Genomic DNA, 15,306 nt, shown 5'->3' with positions numbered 1-15,306 from the left:
AATATAAAATCGTTGCCCTCAAAATGGCATTCCATTTTTTTTTATAAAAAAAATGGTTTCTCATGCAGAGAGATACAAAATACGCACACGCACAAATACGGAGAATCAGAGCTTGGTATCAAGGATAAAGAAATGGCTTTTATTCCCATTTCCTTCCAGCAAACAAGAAAGGATGAAATGATATCTTGCTATAAAACTGTTTTCTGCCCATAGTGAAGCAAACCGCAATCTGTATCTTTACCACCACCTAGTGGGAAGAATATACTTCCTCCTTCCTAAGAAACTGAAATTTCATACCAATTCCCGGGTTTTTATAATGCTGTATTATTACATTTTATTTTTTATTTTTTTTAAAAAAACCCCAGACTTCTGCAGAACAGGGAAAGCAAAGCAAATGAAACATTTCACTTGCATTCTTTTAATAGTTTTGCTACAGGCCAAGGTACACATGACTGAAATGGATCCTCGTTGCGAAGAACGGAATCTACCATGCGCAGCGAAAGCAGCAATCCCTCTTGCTGTTCTGGCTTCTGGGATAGCTGCGCAGCCTGCATTCGCTCCATAAGACGCACACACATTTCCCCTTACTTTTTAGGAGGGAAAAAGTGAGTCTTATAGAGCAAAAAATACGGTAATTTTTCTGATACACCATACATAGGGAAGACTCCAGAGGCAAGGGAAAAGCTGGCCTAGGCAGACCACTAGCCAGACTCAGTAGGTCATCTTCCTATATCTGTAGTGTTCTCGGGATTTTGCACTGCACTCAATGGAGTCTTAACCCCTTGCTCAACCCCAGAACCCCTCCACCTTTGAGATTACAGAGGAGAGGAATCGAAAACCACCTTTGTCAGGCTAAGAGAGGCAGGTTGGATCATTCCTCTGCCCAGCTTGAGCTCACCTCCCACTGGCCAACGCACAAACAGATCAAAATACACCAGAGGTTTGGGCAGCCATTGTAACGTGTGGGGCTTTCGAGATACCTGGTCTACCCACTGAGATACATGAGGTGTGTGTGATGCTTGGTCCAGTGGTGTACAAACTTTTTTCAAATAGGGCCAGATTTGATGAAGTGAAGGGCCGTGAGGGCCGACCAAAGGGCCAACCAAAGTTGTTGACCTTTTTTAGGTTTGTACCCCAAAGTTGTTGAGCTCTTTTTCAGGGTTGAAGTTGTGCGTTTTTAAGGATTTTACCCCAGGAAATATACTGCTACAGGGGCCGGATTGGGCCCCCAAGACAGACTTTGGACATGCCTGGACTCTACGCACTGAGATGCACTAGAGTTTAAAGTCATCATCAGGACTAAAATTCTTGCAGAGCACATTCTCTCTCTCTCTCTCTCTCTCACACACACACACACACACACACACACACACACGTAACAGCTGTGGATGCCTTGTGGCCCTGCTGCTCCACCAACCCTGTCTGGTGGAAGAGAGCAGAAGTGAGGACTGTGTTCCAATCCTTTCCTTCTGGCCCAGAAAATTCCCGGACACAGCTTCCCCTAATCCCAGAACTTCTGGGCGAGTTCCTCAAAGGCACAGTGCTTTTGTTTTGTTTTTCTTATAGAAGCATCACGGGTCTCTCTCTCTTTGGCTGCAGATCGAGTGCAAGAGGATTCCTGCGGAAGAATTTCATCAAAAGAAAAAGAACAACAAAAAAAGTGTTAGAAGAGTTTCAACAGTCGGCAAGATTTTACTTTCCTGCTCAGGAAGGAAGAAGCTTCAAGGAGAGATGAGTTCAAAGGTGGAATCGCTTACCAGCTGCAACAGACACATTTAAGGACTCGATCCCAGGCGGCAGCTCTCGCCCTGGGAAAATGGTCAACATCCTTTGGCACAAGCTTCTAGTCCCCGGAGAAAGGCCATAACCTTCATTTCCTGCACACGGGCAAAACACAAGGCAATAAAACGCCAGGATTTTAATTTCATGGTCTTGCCCTAAGTGCTCGTGGAGCCTCTGAGGGGCACATACAAAAACCACACCCTTGGACATAAATAACGTTGTTTCCGTCCCTTTAAGAAAACATAGAGCTGGAGAAAGAAGTAGGAAGAGTGGCGCTCTTTCCCACTTCCTCAAGCTCTGACTTTTACCCAGATCTCTTGGGAAAAGCAGTGTGTGTATGTGTAAGATTCTCTCTTTCAAGGTGGGGGCTGACTCGCAGGGGGGGAAGGGGAGAAATGGACCAGAGGAGGTGGGAGCCCAAAACTCTCGCTCAAAAATCCAAATAAGCCAATGGACTGAAAAAGTTGGCGACTCTTGCATTAAAGCTGCTTTCATTTCATTAGTGCGAGGATATGTTGTCGTTTAGCCTTGGTGCCTTTTCTTTTTTAAAATATCTGAAAGCAAATCAGAACCAAAAAGATATTGAAATAAAAGAGAGAGGCACCAATGAAGGGCAGTATATAAACTGAATAAATAAATGTTTGTTCTATGCCACAGCCCTTCAGATATTTGAAAAAGGGCTATCGTCCAAGCTGTGATTCCTGCATTCCAGGGGGTTGGACTAGATGACCCCTGGGGTTCCTTCCAACTCTACGATTCTGTGTTCTCCAGATGAAATGGATCATGCTTCCCTCACAGGTCCTCTTCCCCTAACATCACCATCTTCATCCCCTGAACCTGATCTCAACATGTTTGATTAACAGGCAATGAGTTTGGTTCAGTTGCCTTTTTCAACTCCCCATGGCTCTTTTTAAAGTAGGGTGTGTTTGTATTTTAGATTATGGATTTTATCAGACAGGGCTTGTGTTTTCTTGTTAAAAAGACCGCTAACCCCTTGGGGCTGAAAGGCAGGGCAGAAATACCCAGGTAAATAAACTTGGGATGAGGCTGAATTTGTTTCAGGAAGCTGTTGGTGATAATTAAGATCAGGCTCTTTGGTAATTGGAAAACAGCTGACGAGAAACTGCTTCTCTGGGCGCTTGTCCCGAGACAAACGACCAATGGAGTTTGGCCAAAGTGCTGCCAGATCCTTTAAAAAGATCTAGGATTGCAGTTCAACATAACTCATACTCAGAACAGACCCACTGAAATGAATGGACAGCTTCTGGGTACAGCTTCCGGGGCCTAGATCCAGAGAACACAACTTTGCAAAGAATTTATATGAGTAGATCCAAACTTTGACCACCACAGAAGGCAAGGCAGCCGATTTGCAATTCTCTCAAATATTTTTTCAATTAATTTGTCCTGCCCCCCCACCACCACAACCACCTCAGATCACTTTTTCTTCCAATTCATTTATCCCCTAATTAATTCCCCAACAGATCCTCTTCTCCAGATCAGGTCAATTACACTTATTCGTTACGTCCCCCAAATCCTCTCTATTAACATCCATCTTAAATTAATTTATTCTCCCCCCCCCCAACAATATCCTACACAAGATCACTCCACTGTCCAATTTAATCTCCCTCAAATTGACCACCCACCCAGAAACACTTGAGATGCTTTTTTAAAAGATGTTGGGGGGGGCATGATCCATGCCAATGTCCCAGAGCATGAGATAGCAACACCACCTCCATGATAAGGGACCCCTGACCATTAGGTCCAGTCATGGCCGACTCTGGGGTTGCGGCACTCATCTCACTTTATTGTTCGAGGGAGCCGGCGTACAGCTTCCGGGTCATGTGGCCAGCATGACTAAGCCACTTCTGGCGAACCAGAGCAGCGCACGGAAACGCCGTTTACCATTCTGTAAATGGTACCTATTTATCTACCTGCACTTTGACGTGCTTTAAAACTGCTAGTTTGGCAGGAGCAGGGACCAAGCAACGGGAGCTCACCCTGTCGCGGGGATTCAAACCACCAACCTTCTGATCGGCAAGTCCTAGGCTCTGTGGTTTAACCCACAGCGCCACCCGTGTATACAATTACCCAGGACAGACATTAGGGACTTCTTCACACAGTTCAACTGCGGAACTCCCTCCCTCAGGAAGCAGGCATGGCCAAAAACTTGGAAGACTTTAAAAGAGGGTGGGACAAATTCATGGAGGAAAGGGTTATCGATGGCTACTATCCACAATGGCTATGCACAGCCTCAGAGGCAGTATGTCTCTGAAAAACAGTCAAAGGGAATCCCAAGCAGGGACAGTTGGCTTCTAGTTTGCCTCTGTGAGATCAGTATGCTAAACTAGATCTGATTTCTTTCCGCCGGGCCTTTGGCTTGGAATCAGTTTCTTTCTTTTTTCCTTTCTCCTTCTGTGATGGAACTCTGATTTGGGGACTTCCCTGGCTTTTTTCTGGCTCATGTAGGAACAGTCCGGATAGTTAGCCTTGGTGAAGACTTGACGTTTTCATCCCCCAAAAAGTTTTTGATTTGAGTTTCCACTGAAATGAGGCTGTATTTTAATGTTTCAATGTTGTCTTTTAATCTTGTTTTTAAGTTGTATTTCAATCAATTGTTTTTATATTGGGTGTTAGCCGCCCTGAGCCCGGTCTTGGCTGGGGAGGGCAGGATATAAATTATTATTATTATTACTACTACTACTACAGTGGTACCTCGGATTAAGTACTTAATTCGTTCTGGAGGTTCGTTCTTAACCTGAAACTGTTCTTAACCTGAAGTACCACTTTAGCTAATGGGGCCTCCTGCTGCCGCTGTGCCGCCACCACACGATTTCTGTTCTCATCCTGAAGCAAAGTTCTTAACGAGAGGTACTATTTCTGGGTTAGCGGAGTCTGTAACCTGAAGCGTCTGTAACCTGAGGTACCACTGCATTATTATTATTATTATTATTACTTATTAGTTTTCTCTACCACCCTTCATTACAAGATCTCAGGGCAGTTGACAGGCAGATGGGCCTCCTCTGTCCCCATCCAACTGCCCCAAATTTTCAGATTCTCCTATCTTTCTCCTCGCACTTCTGCAAACTGCAGGCCCCTTCCTCTCCCCCAAATCTCCCAGGCTCCCTGCCCTGTCCAATTTTCTCTTTTCTGCCAAGCGCTCAACAGAGAGTGGAAATCATCGCCGGCAAGAAGAGGCCGGCCCGCTCTCGGGAGCCCCTCCGCTCCGCCGAAAGAGATTCCGTTCCCTCGCAGGAACGAGCCGAGCCGTCCTTCAAAGTAACAGCCCCCGACTGTCACTGCAGTCCCCGGCTCGTTGTCCCGCCGCCCGTTGTGGAGATGGATTTCCCCGCAGCTCATCATTCCCGCCCCCGACTTGCCAGTATCTCTTTCCTCCCTGTAATCGAAAAGGTATCCGAGCCCCGGGAGCCATGCCGCGGCGTCCTGTCAGCTCCCCGGCTTCAATCAGCGTTTCGGTTAAAGATGAGCCTGGCAAGGAAAGGAAAGGGGACCGTTGGGGCACCGCCGCTGCCTTTCCCGCCGCAGAGGAATAACCCAAAGCATCTCTCATGCTCCCAGCCACGGGCAAACAGCCCCTGGCGCATAACTCAGGAGAGACTCCTTGGCAGTGGAAGGGGAAAAGTGCATTTCTGTCCTGTAAAACAGGGGAACCAGCGGCCCTCCCTGGGGGTTGCAATGGACCCTCCATGTTCGGATGCAGTCTATCTCTTAAAAGCCAGGCGCTGAAGGTAAAGGACAGCGGGGAAGATATCTTCCGTGTTCTCTTTCAGCTTTCCAAAAATCGATGGGCTGGCAGACGGTGGGTGCACAATACTTTGGTTTGGCACAGGTAAAGCCAGGGTAAGGGGGCGCGCCTGTGAGACTCTAGAGGTTGTGCAACTACAACTCCCAGCATCCTCTGCTAGGCCATCCAATGGCCAGGGACGATGAGAGTCCAGAAGGGTCTGGAGGGCTGTCTATGGTACGATATCCCACAATAACCCTTTGGCTGACTAATATTCTACAGCCTTTTAAATGGCGTTTGTGGAAGATGGGGGTTATCATTTTGTTGTTTTTGTTTCAACTACAGTGGTACCTCAGGTTACAGCTGCTTCAGGTTACAGACTCCCCTAACCCAGAAATAGTACCTTGGGTTAAGAACTTTGCTCCAGGATGAGAACAGAAATTGTGCAGCGGTGGTGTAGCGGCAGCAGGAGGCCCCATTAGCTAAAGTGGTACCTCAGCTTAAGAACAGTTTCAGGTTAAGAACAGACCTCCGGAATGAATTAAATCCTTAACCCAAGGTACCACTGTACTTATTTGTGCTTTTACTTCGTATTTTATCTTGCGGACGGTCGTGAGATCTTGCGATGAAGGGTGGTTATATCAATCGAACAAATAAAAAATAAAAATAAAAACTGGAGCACACCCCAGACCCAAGTCCTTGCGGTCTCCTAGCTGCCTTCCTTCATTTGTCAGGGGAGTCGCAACACCTCCAAGCTTCTCAGGAGGCAATGTGGTATCGTAGTAAATGTGGGCGGGGAGGCGAGTTCAAATTCTCTCCCAGCTACCCAGCTAACAGGGGCGGGGGGTGGAATCTCTAACCGGTTTGTTGTTTCTTGGCCTAGCCTACCTCACAGGGCTGTTACTCAGGGAAATAAACATAAGACACTAGCGGCCTTAGATTCCAAGTTGGCAAACCCTTCCCCACCCCCACACACACACCCGGTCTACACTGACCGCCAGTCCCTCTCCAGAATATTCTGCCTGGAATCATTCCCAACCCTAATTGGGGATTGAACCTGGCACCTGTTCTGTCCCTGAGCTAGGGCCAGCTTCTCTGCAAAAGTTTGGCCCTCCAAAATAACAACAACAACTTTATTATTTATACCCCACCCATCTGGCTGGGTTGCCCCAGCACAAATGAAAACATAATAAAACATGAAGCATTAAAAACTTCCCAATACAGTGGTACATTGGTACTCAAACGGCTTGGTTCCCAAACAAATCGGCTCCTGAACACCGCAAACCTGGAAGTAAGTGTTCCAGTTTGTGAATGTTTTTCAGAAGCCAGAAATCTGACACGGAGGACAAGCGGCTTCCGGTTGGCTCTTCCGATTGCAAGAGCCAATAAGAAACTGCACTTTGGAAATCGAATGTTTCGGAAGTCGAACGTCCTTCTGGAACGGATTGCGTTCGACTTCCGAGGTACCATTGCACAGGGCTTCCTGAAAATGTAAGTGCCGCAGTGTTACATACCTAGCAGCAATATGGTGGGTCCCTTCCAGCGGAAATCTAAGCAACTCACGGTGGGGACAGAATCCAAGTCCTTGGTGTGGGCAGCTGTTCCAAGGACTTCCCATCCTTGCTCTGATTTTGCCTTCCAGAAGAAAAGGGCGGTGAGATAGGAGCAAAAGAAAAGGGCAAACTTGAGGATTGCTTCGTATAAATTCCCACTTCCATGATATGGAGGAAGAAGATACTTCTGCGCTCGTTGCTGTTTGTTCACTGTTTAAATCAGAAACGTGAACTTCATGGGTTCCCAGGAAGCACTACGTGTTAAGAACAATAAATGAAACCTCAACACAGAACCAAAAGCATCTGGCAAACGATTCCCTGGTGCGAGGCAGCCCAACCTCCTTTGCAGCCAGGAATTCAAACCCAGAGGAAGTCCAAGTATCCCTTGATAGCTGGGAGTCTCTCTCCAGCCACTGGAGTGGAGGACCCATCAAACTGAGCGCCAGTGTGGAGCTGTGGTTAGAGTGCCAGGCAAGGGCCAGGGTTCAAATCCCAGTACGTTTCCGAGCACAATTGAAAGTGTTGGTGCTGACCTTGAAAGCCCTAAACAGCCTCGGTCCAGTATACCTGAAGGAGCGTCTCCACCTCCATTGTTCTGCCTGGACACTGAGGTCCAGCGCCGGGGGCCTTCTGGCGTTTCCCTCACTGCGAGGTTATGGGGAACCAGGCAGAGGGCCTTCTCGGTAGTGACACCCGCCCTGTGGAACACCCTCACATCAGATGTCAAGGAAATAAACAACAATCTGACTTTTAGAAGACATCTGAAGGCAGCCCTGTTTGGGGAAGTTTTTAATGTTTGATGTTTTATTGTGTTTTTAATATTCTGTTGGAAGCTGCCCAGAGTGGCTGGGGAGGCCTGGCAAGATAGGCGAGATATAAGTAATAAATAATAATAATAATAATAATAATAATAATAATAATAATAATTACTATTATCAAATCCTCACTTGGCCATGAAGCTTGCAGGGACAGGCAGGACCAGTCACTGTTTCTCAGCCTAACCAACCTCACAGGGTTGTTGTGGGGACTAAGCAAGGAGGGGGAGAGCCACGTACAGTGGTACCTCGGGTTACAGACGCTTCAGGTTACATACGCTTCAGGTTACAGACTTCGCTAACCCAGAAGTAGTACCTCGGGTTAAGAACTTTGCTTCAGGATGAGAACAGAAATCGCGCGGCAGCAGCAGGAGGCCCCATTAGCTAAAGTGGTACCTCTGGTTAAGAACAGTTTCAGATTAAGAACGGACCTGCAGAATGAATTAAGTTCTTAACCCGAGGTACCACTGTACTCCTCCTTGAGCTCCTTGGAGGGAATTAGGAAAGGCCTTGCCTCTAGCTACTGTGAGAGGGGGGCAGAGGAACAGCTTAGCACAAGTGCTTCCGGACTACAACTCCCATCATCTCTAACCACTGGTCCTGCTGGCTGGGGCTGATTGGAGGTGGAATCTAATGACATCAAGAGGGAAGCAGGTTGTGCCCCTCCCGGACACAGACTTTGCCCTGATCCAGGAAAACAAGTTGCTATTGCATACATGCTCCCAGCTCATCCTTTCAACACAACCACCTACAAAATCCATTTTTAGAGGGGGGAGGGGAGAAAATCTGCCTCGTTTTCTGAAAAAACCTGCCATTTCCAGGCCATAACGACGCTGGGATTTATGCCCGCTCCGCGGCAAAGGTGAAGCCGGCCAACGTGGACCCAATTAAACAGAGCGCCTCAACGGCCCAAATGTTCATAAATTGCACATTTATAGTAGAGGGAAGCGGTCCGCACAGATGTTTCAATTAAGTTGCAACACCTCCTTAATGGCCTCTTTATGGGGTCGTTCCAGAGCGGGGCGGCTGGTAGAGATCGGGGGGGAGGGAGGCTCCCCAGATCCACAGGAAAGGGGCAGAGAAAAGGTGGCTGAAAAATTAGGCCATTTGCCTTTCATTGTCTGAAAGGCCAGCCAGCGTTAAATCGTCTCCCGGCCGACTCAATGCCCAACTGGTGGGAAGACGGGTCTTGGGCTTATGTCGTGTGTGTCCCGGAGCCCAGATACACCTGGCGGGTGCTCACTGGATAAATTCCATCCTTTTACCAGCTTGTTAAGGTTACCAGATTTTTTTCAATGAATCCGGGGACACTTGGACGTTGATGCTGCAGTGATGGCAGGGGCAGAGGGGCAGCCGCCACCTTGACCTCAACCGCCTTCCTCCAAGACTTCTATCTCCTTTCTCCATGAGCCTGGGCAGCCCCTGAGTTGCTGGTTCTTCTGGGGTGGTGGGGAAGCGGTGTGCAGTGGGTCAGGCATGGAAGGCGGAGAAGGAGGGCTGAGAGTGGTGGCGGCAGCAAGGCTCAGGCAATGTGAGGTCTCCCTTCCCATCGGAGCAGCCCCAATCCCATTCCTACTTGCGTGCAAGCAGGAGGGAGCGGGATCCCTCAGCCAGGAAGGTAGACTTCACACTGCCTTTGGGAGCAGCCCCATCCCAACTCCTACTTGCGTGCAAGCAGGAGGCGGCAGGGATCTGTCAGGCAGAGCAATGCCTCCCTTGCCATTGGAGCAGCCCCAATCCCATTCCTACTTGCGTGCAAGCAGGAGGGGGCAGGGATCCCTCAGCTGCGAAGGGAGCCTTCCTTTTGCCTAGCTGAGAGATCCCTGCCCCCTCCTGCTTGCACACAAGCTCTGATCGGCAGCATGAAGCCTCCCTTCACAGCTTAGTTGCTGGGGTCAGGGAAGGTGGAGGGAGTCCGGAAGCTGCATCTTCGAACCCCTGCACCACCATCATATGGGGACTTCCGAGCAGCTCCTGAAGCCAGCCAGAGCCAACTGCTCCGGGCTGCTGAGACTGCCGCTGCTGCATTTCCCGGGGACATTAGATGAAATCGGGGGACATTCCGGGGATGGCATTTGTCCGGGGACTTATTCGCAAATCGGGGGACGTCTGGTAACCCTATTGTAAACCCAGCTTTCAATCTTATGTGCACACCCCATTTCGTATGGACCTCAGGCTGGCCACCTAGCAAAATCCAACTTATTTTTAAAAGCTTGTACAACGCTGCCACTGTGTGGCCGAACGGGGCATAGCAGCCATTCCAAGCAAGGCAGAAGAGACGCTGGAATGCATCAGAGCAAAAGGAATAAGAGACCAGCTGTCTGCTAAAGAGACAGGCCATTTGTCTATCCGGGTCAACGCAGTATGCTCTGAATGGCAGCACAACCCCCCAGGGATTCAGACAGGGAGCCTTGCTCAGCCCTACCCAGAAACGTCAGGAATTAAATCTGGGATCGTCTGCATGCAAAGCACTGAGCTACGATCATTCTAACTTGGAAACAAAGATTCTAGTCCCCTTGGTTCTGGATGAAAGGGGGTTTAAAATGGGTTCGCAGAAAGCTGCCTTAAGCCGAGCCAAGCCATCGGTCCATCTAGCTCAGGGTTGTCAACTCTGACTGGCAGCAGCTCTCCGGGGTTTGAGGCTTTCCCCCAGCCCTATGTGGAATTGAACCCAGCACCTTTGGCATACAAAGCAGACAAGCTAGCGTCCTTCCCAGTGCTTTGCTTGCAAGCAATCTCACCGTGTGAATTTAAGAGGAGCGCTGCTGCTGAATCAGAGCAAAGGTGGTCAGAGCAGAGTCAGGGAAGCTGTAGCTCTCTGGAGATCATTGGACACCAACTCCCATTAATGCCCCCCCCCAGCACTGCCAATGCTCGGGGATTATGGGAGCTGGCGTCTAGCAACATCTGGAGCGCTACAGGAGAGTCACTCCTGGGGTCTGAGTGTTGGACCTGAGAGACCAGGCCTCAAAGCCCCACCGATTCATGAAACTCCCCAAGTGACCCTTTCTCTGTCTCTGATCCTACCCTGCCTCACAGGGTTGTTGTGAGAATACATTGGGGAAGGAGAGAGAACGATGTTCACCCCTTTGAGCTCCTTGGAGGAAAGGCGAGATAAAAATGTAGAGGCAACTCCCCATTGACATGGGGGTTACATTCTGAGACACCGTGCATTTAAGCAAAATCACGTATACTGGGAACACCACCGAAAAGGCCTGTAAACACCCTCTGGAAACCCTGGAAAAACCAAAAGTCCACAAACTCCACCACACGCGCTTTCTCCAAACTTCCTTGCTTAAAATCCAACTTCCCACAGGCCTCAAATAACAGTGCAAAGGCTCATGGGATTGCCAGACGCTATTTTTGCGCCGTTTTTGCCCCTCCTCACGCCACGTCCAGGTTTGCGACAATGAGTGCGGTTGTGCATGCCTTGGGTGTACAGGAAGTTGCCTGTAACCATTAATTTAAAAGAAAAACAGGCGAAAGTTTGTGGGTGGGTGGGTGGGTGTTACCTTAAGAAGGCTCTGAAGATCATCCGTGTTATATACGTCCAGAACTTCCATGGCCCCCGAGCTGGCTTTGCTGACCACAGGTGTCAAAGGACAGCTACAAAGAGAGAAGCCCGGGGTAGGGGCAAAAATTATTAAATGCTTCCCAGCAGGTCTCCACAAGCTGGTTCTGTTAGCAGCACCTGTCTCCGCAGGGGCAGAGAGAATGGAAAAACTGCATCTAACCCACAGCCTGCGCTCAAGTTGGCCTGACGCAGGATTGCTCCAAAGTAAACCCCACCGAGGTCAATGGCACTTGCTCCTAAGGAATCGCAGGCAGGCAGGATGGCGAGGACTGAACCTTCTGCCCCCAAAGCAGATGCTTTATCCCGGAGCTCTGGTTGTTCAGCTAAAAACAAATTAAGATTCTAGTCCTCATGTCAGTGCCGAATCAAATAGGCAGGTAAGGATCTGGCTCCCTGCATTGAGATGCTCTGCCCCTGAGCTACAGGCCCATGCCTGAAATAATTCACCTGGTGCTATTTTACCTGTTCCGTTGACTCATCACAATCCTGTCGACGCCCAGGAAGTGAGCAGACCGCAGGACGGCTCCCAGGTTCATGGGGTCCTGTATCCCCTCCAAAGCCAGCCAAAGGAGCTGCGACCCCACTCCCTCTGCCTCAGGGGGCGGTGCCTCCTGCCAGCCAATGGGGCGGAGGGGCGTGGCTTCCAGGCACACGCCCTGATGGACAGCGCCCTTGCAGAGGCCATCTAGAACCTTCCTTTGAACCACCTTCACTGGAATCCCCCTGTCCTTGGCGCGCCGGGAGAATTCTTCCAGCGTAGGCGATGGAGTGCCCTTGCCAGCCTTGAGGAAGAGTTGGAAAAAGTTCCTCTTGGATCTGGCCAGAGCCAAGGAGCAGGGAGCAACCCCAAACAAGATCTCTGAGCCTTTGGTCCTTTCGACGGGGAGGGGTTTCTGCGGGGGGCTCCTCTTCTTCTCGGGGAAATCGTCGTTCCTCAAGTTCTTCAGCTCCTCCCTGTCAGACGGCACGGTCTGCGCACGAAATTGCCGCCAGAACTCGTTCCGAAGGGCACGACCCTTCCAGGGTTTACGTGGCTGGGCCTCGCTCTGGTCCTTGGCTGTTTCAAGCCCACGATCAGGAGTCACTTGGCTGCTCACCCCACCAGGAAGTTCGCGCTCCCCCGCCTGAGGTTTTCTCCGCGTGGAGAGATGTCGGGTGGTTCCAACGGCGCAGGGCAGTCTTGCGGCGTACCAGAGGCCAGATTTAAAAGGCAGGAGAAGTGCCATCTCTGACGTTCAATATGCCTTTCTCTCAACCTTAAAAGGGGGGTAGGGACCAAGATGCTAAATCAACATGGATTATGTGGTCTTTCTTGAAAATCCTGAAACAGAAACTTTTTCCAATATCTCCTGCCCAGAATTTCCACTTTTAAACGGTGTGCTATATAATAATAATAATAATAATAATAATAATAATAATAATAATAATAATAAGCCACTCTGGGCAGCTCCCAATCAAGTATTAAAAACAATACAGCGTTAAATGTTAAAAACTTCCCTGAACAGGGCTGCCTTCAGATGTCTTTTAAGATAGGATAGCTACTTATTTCCTTCACATCTGAAGGGAGGGTGTTCCACAGGGTGGGCGCCACTACCGAGAAGGCCCTCTGCCTGGTTCCCTGTAACCTTACTTCTCGCAATGAGGGAACCGCCAGAAGGCCCTCGGCGCTGGATCTCAGTGTCCGGGCTGAATTATGTGGGTGGAGATGCTCCTTCAGGTATACAGGACTGAGGCCATTTAGGGCTTTAAAGGTCAGCACCAACACTTTGAATTGTGCTTGGAAACATACTGGGAGCCAATGCAGATCTCTCAGAACCGGTGTTATGTGGTCGCGGCGGCCACTCCCAGTCACCAGTCTAGCTGCCACATTCTGGATTAATTGCAGAATCATATATTTGAATCATGGGCATTTACATTTTAACGGCCTGATTACATAGTTTCGTTCTGTATTTTAGCTATTTGAGAATTGCGCAATTAGTTGTTATGTTTTGTAAGCCCTACCTGAGCATGCATAATAATTATAAAATAACAATTATAATAATAAATCCCCAAATCAACTTTGATCTGATGTGCTCTAGGATTTTTCACTTGGCCTTGACTCCCCCACCCAGCAGCTCATGCAGGAATTTATCACTCATAAATCATCTACAGTTTGCTAAGCAATTTCAGCTGAATTTTGGGGGAACCACTTGAAGCATCCGTTGTGTTGAGCTACTTCAATTGCTTTTGTTTTATGCACTCATTGCAAACAACTGAAAGTCTGTAAATTTTGATAATAAACCTGATTTGCAATGGGGATTGAATAATTCCGATAGCAATGGTAGGAGCATCACTGAGTATTAGTAAAGCAGAGCATCTGCTTTCATGTAGAAGGCCCCATGTTCAGACCATGGCATCTCTGGGTACCATCTCAAACACCACAGTGAGTCAATGTAGGCAAGGCTGAATTAGACAAGCCAATGGGTCTGACTCTGCACACAGCATCTTCCTATATTAAATCAGCCCTTAATTCAGAACCATGAGAACGTGTTTGGGCTAACCAGTGTGGTGTGATGGTTAGAGTGCTAGCCTCTAGAAGACCAGGGTTTGAATCCCCAGTCAGCCACTGAGTGACCTCACTGTCTCTCATCCTAACCTACCTCACAAGGTTGTTGTGAGGATAAAAAGGGGAGAGGAAGAGCAGAGAAAGCCATGCACACACCACCTTGAGGTGGTGGCATAATAAATGGCAATCCATATCCAGCCTAGGTTTGCCTGAGTATCTTTTAAAAGCCACCCACGTCTGAAGGTCATCGCTGCACCCTGCATAACAGCAGTAAAGCCACAGCTACATCCCAGTAGTGATGTATGGAAGTGAGAGCTGGAACATAAAGAAGGCTGATCGCCAAAGAATGGGTGCTTTTGAATTATGGTGCTGGAGGAGACTCTTGAGAGTCCCATGGACTGCAAGAAGATCAAACCTCTCCATTCTTAAGGAAATCAGCCCTGGGTGCTGACTGGAAGGACAGATCCTGAAACTGAGGCTCCAATACTTTGGCCACTTCATGAGAAGAGAAGACTCCCTGGAAAAGACCCTGATGTTGGGAAAGATGGAGGGCACAAGAAGGGAACGAGAGAGGACGAGATGGTTGGACAGTGTTCTCGAAGCTACCAGCATGAGTTTGACCAGACTGCGGGAGGAAGTGGAAGACAGGAGTGCCTGGCGTGCTCTGGTCCATGGGGTCACGAAGAGTCGGACACGACTAAACGACTAAACAACAACAACAACAACAATCCAGCCTAGGTTTGCCTGAGCATCTTTTAAAAGCCACCCACGTCTGAAGGTCATCGCTGCACCCTGGATAACAGCAGCTAAAGCCTTGCAGAGATAGCACAGAATTAGCACCGCGAGGCCTTTCCAGTAGATGCCCCCTGGGACGAAGGCTCGAAAGGTTTGGATCTGGCAAATTCTGCTCTTCCTTCCCTCCCTGATTTTGCAAATAGAAAAGTTCAAGTTGCTAGTCCCTGTAGGCTGCGGAGCCAGTAACAAACTCAGCTGAAAACGGGGAGTGGGAGAGAGAGGGAGGGAGGGAGAGAGAGAGAGAGAGAGAGAGAGAGAGAGAGAGAGAGAGAGAGAGAGAGAGAGATCTGCAGCCCAGCCTCCCTGCCCAAGCTGCTCTCGATCCAAACTGCAGCAACCCCCGTCCAGGATTGCATTCCCTCCTTGCAGCGCGCAAACCTACCTGGCCACCCACGTGGGCTGCTGCCTTCTCCGCCTGAAGAGGAAGTGGCCTCCAACCATAGAGGCCGCGGCGAGAGAGCGTCGTGCTTGTCCCGCAGCGCCACCTGCTGGCTAAGCCA

The 15,306-nt window shown here is 49.2% G+C and overlaps 2 protein-coding genes across 5 annotated transcripts in view; both read right to left on the bottom strand.

The window, feature by feature from the left end:
* DHRS11 (dehydrogenase/reductase 11) overlaps positions 1-15,306 on the bottom strand; it is a 52,887-nt gene that overhangs the window by 14,629 nt on the left and 22,952 nt on the right. The window lies entirely within an intron of this gene.
* On the bottom strand, positions 119-15,249 carry MRM1 (mitochondrial rRNA methyltransferase 1). Of its 4 annotated transcripts, none has more exons than XR_014541940.1 (7): positions 15,189-15,249; positions 11,929-12,722; positions 11,405-11,498; positions 7,039-7,159; positions 1,758-1,877; positions 631-1,618; positions 119-484 (listed from the first exon to the last, which is right to left on the bottom strand). XR_014541940.1 is itself a non-coding variant. In XM_083587896.1 (6 exons), the coding sequence occupies exons 2-6, from the start codon at positions 12,690-12,692 to the stop codon at positions 1,572-1,574; spliced, it is 1,146 nt and encodes a 381-aa protein (XP_083444022.1). In that variant the 5' UTR covers positions 12,693-12,722; positions 15,189-15,249; the 3' UTR covers positions 414-1,571. The 4 variants fall into 4 exon arrangements, 2 of the variants coding, with proteins under 2 accessions (XP_083444022.1, XP_083444021.1); XR_014541941.1 differs by lacking the exon at positions 119-484 and adding an exon at positions 5,160-5,268 and having other exon boundaries at positions 1,545-1,618; XM_083587896.1 differs by having other exon boundaries at positions 414-1,618.

This window comes from Podarcis filfolensis, assembly GCF_964270895.1.
Source record: "Podarcis filfolensis genome assembly, chromosome: 15".
NCBI lineage: Eukaryota > Metazoa > Chordata > Lepidosauria > Squamata > Lacertidae > Podarcis > Podarcis filfolensis.
Note: the sequence above shows the minus strand (reverse complement) of the source record. Positions and strands in the feature narration are given on the sequence as shown.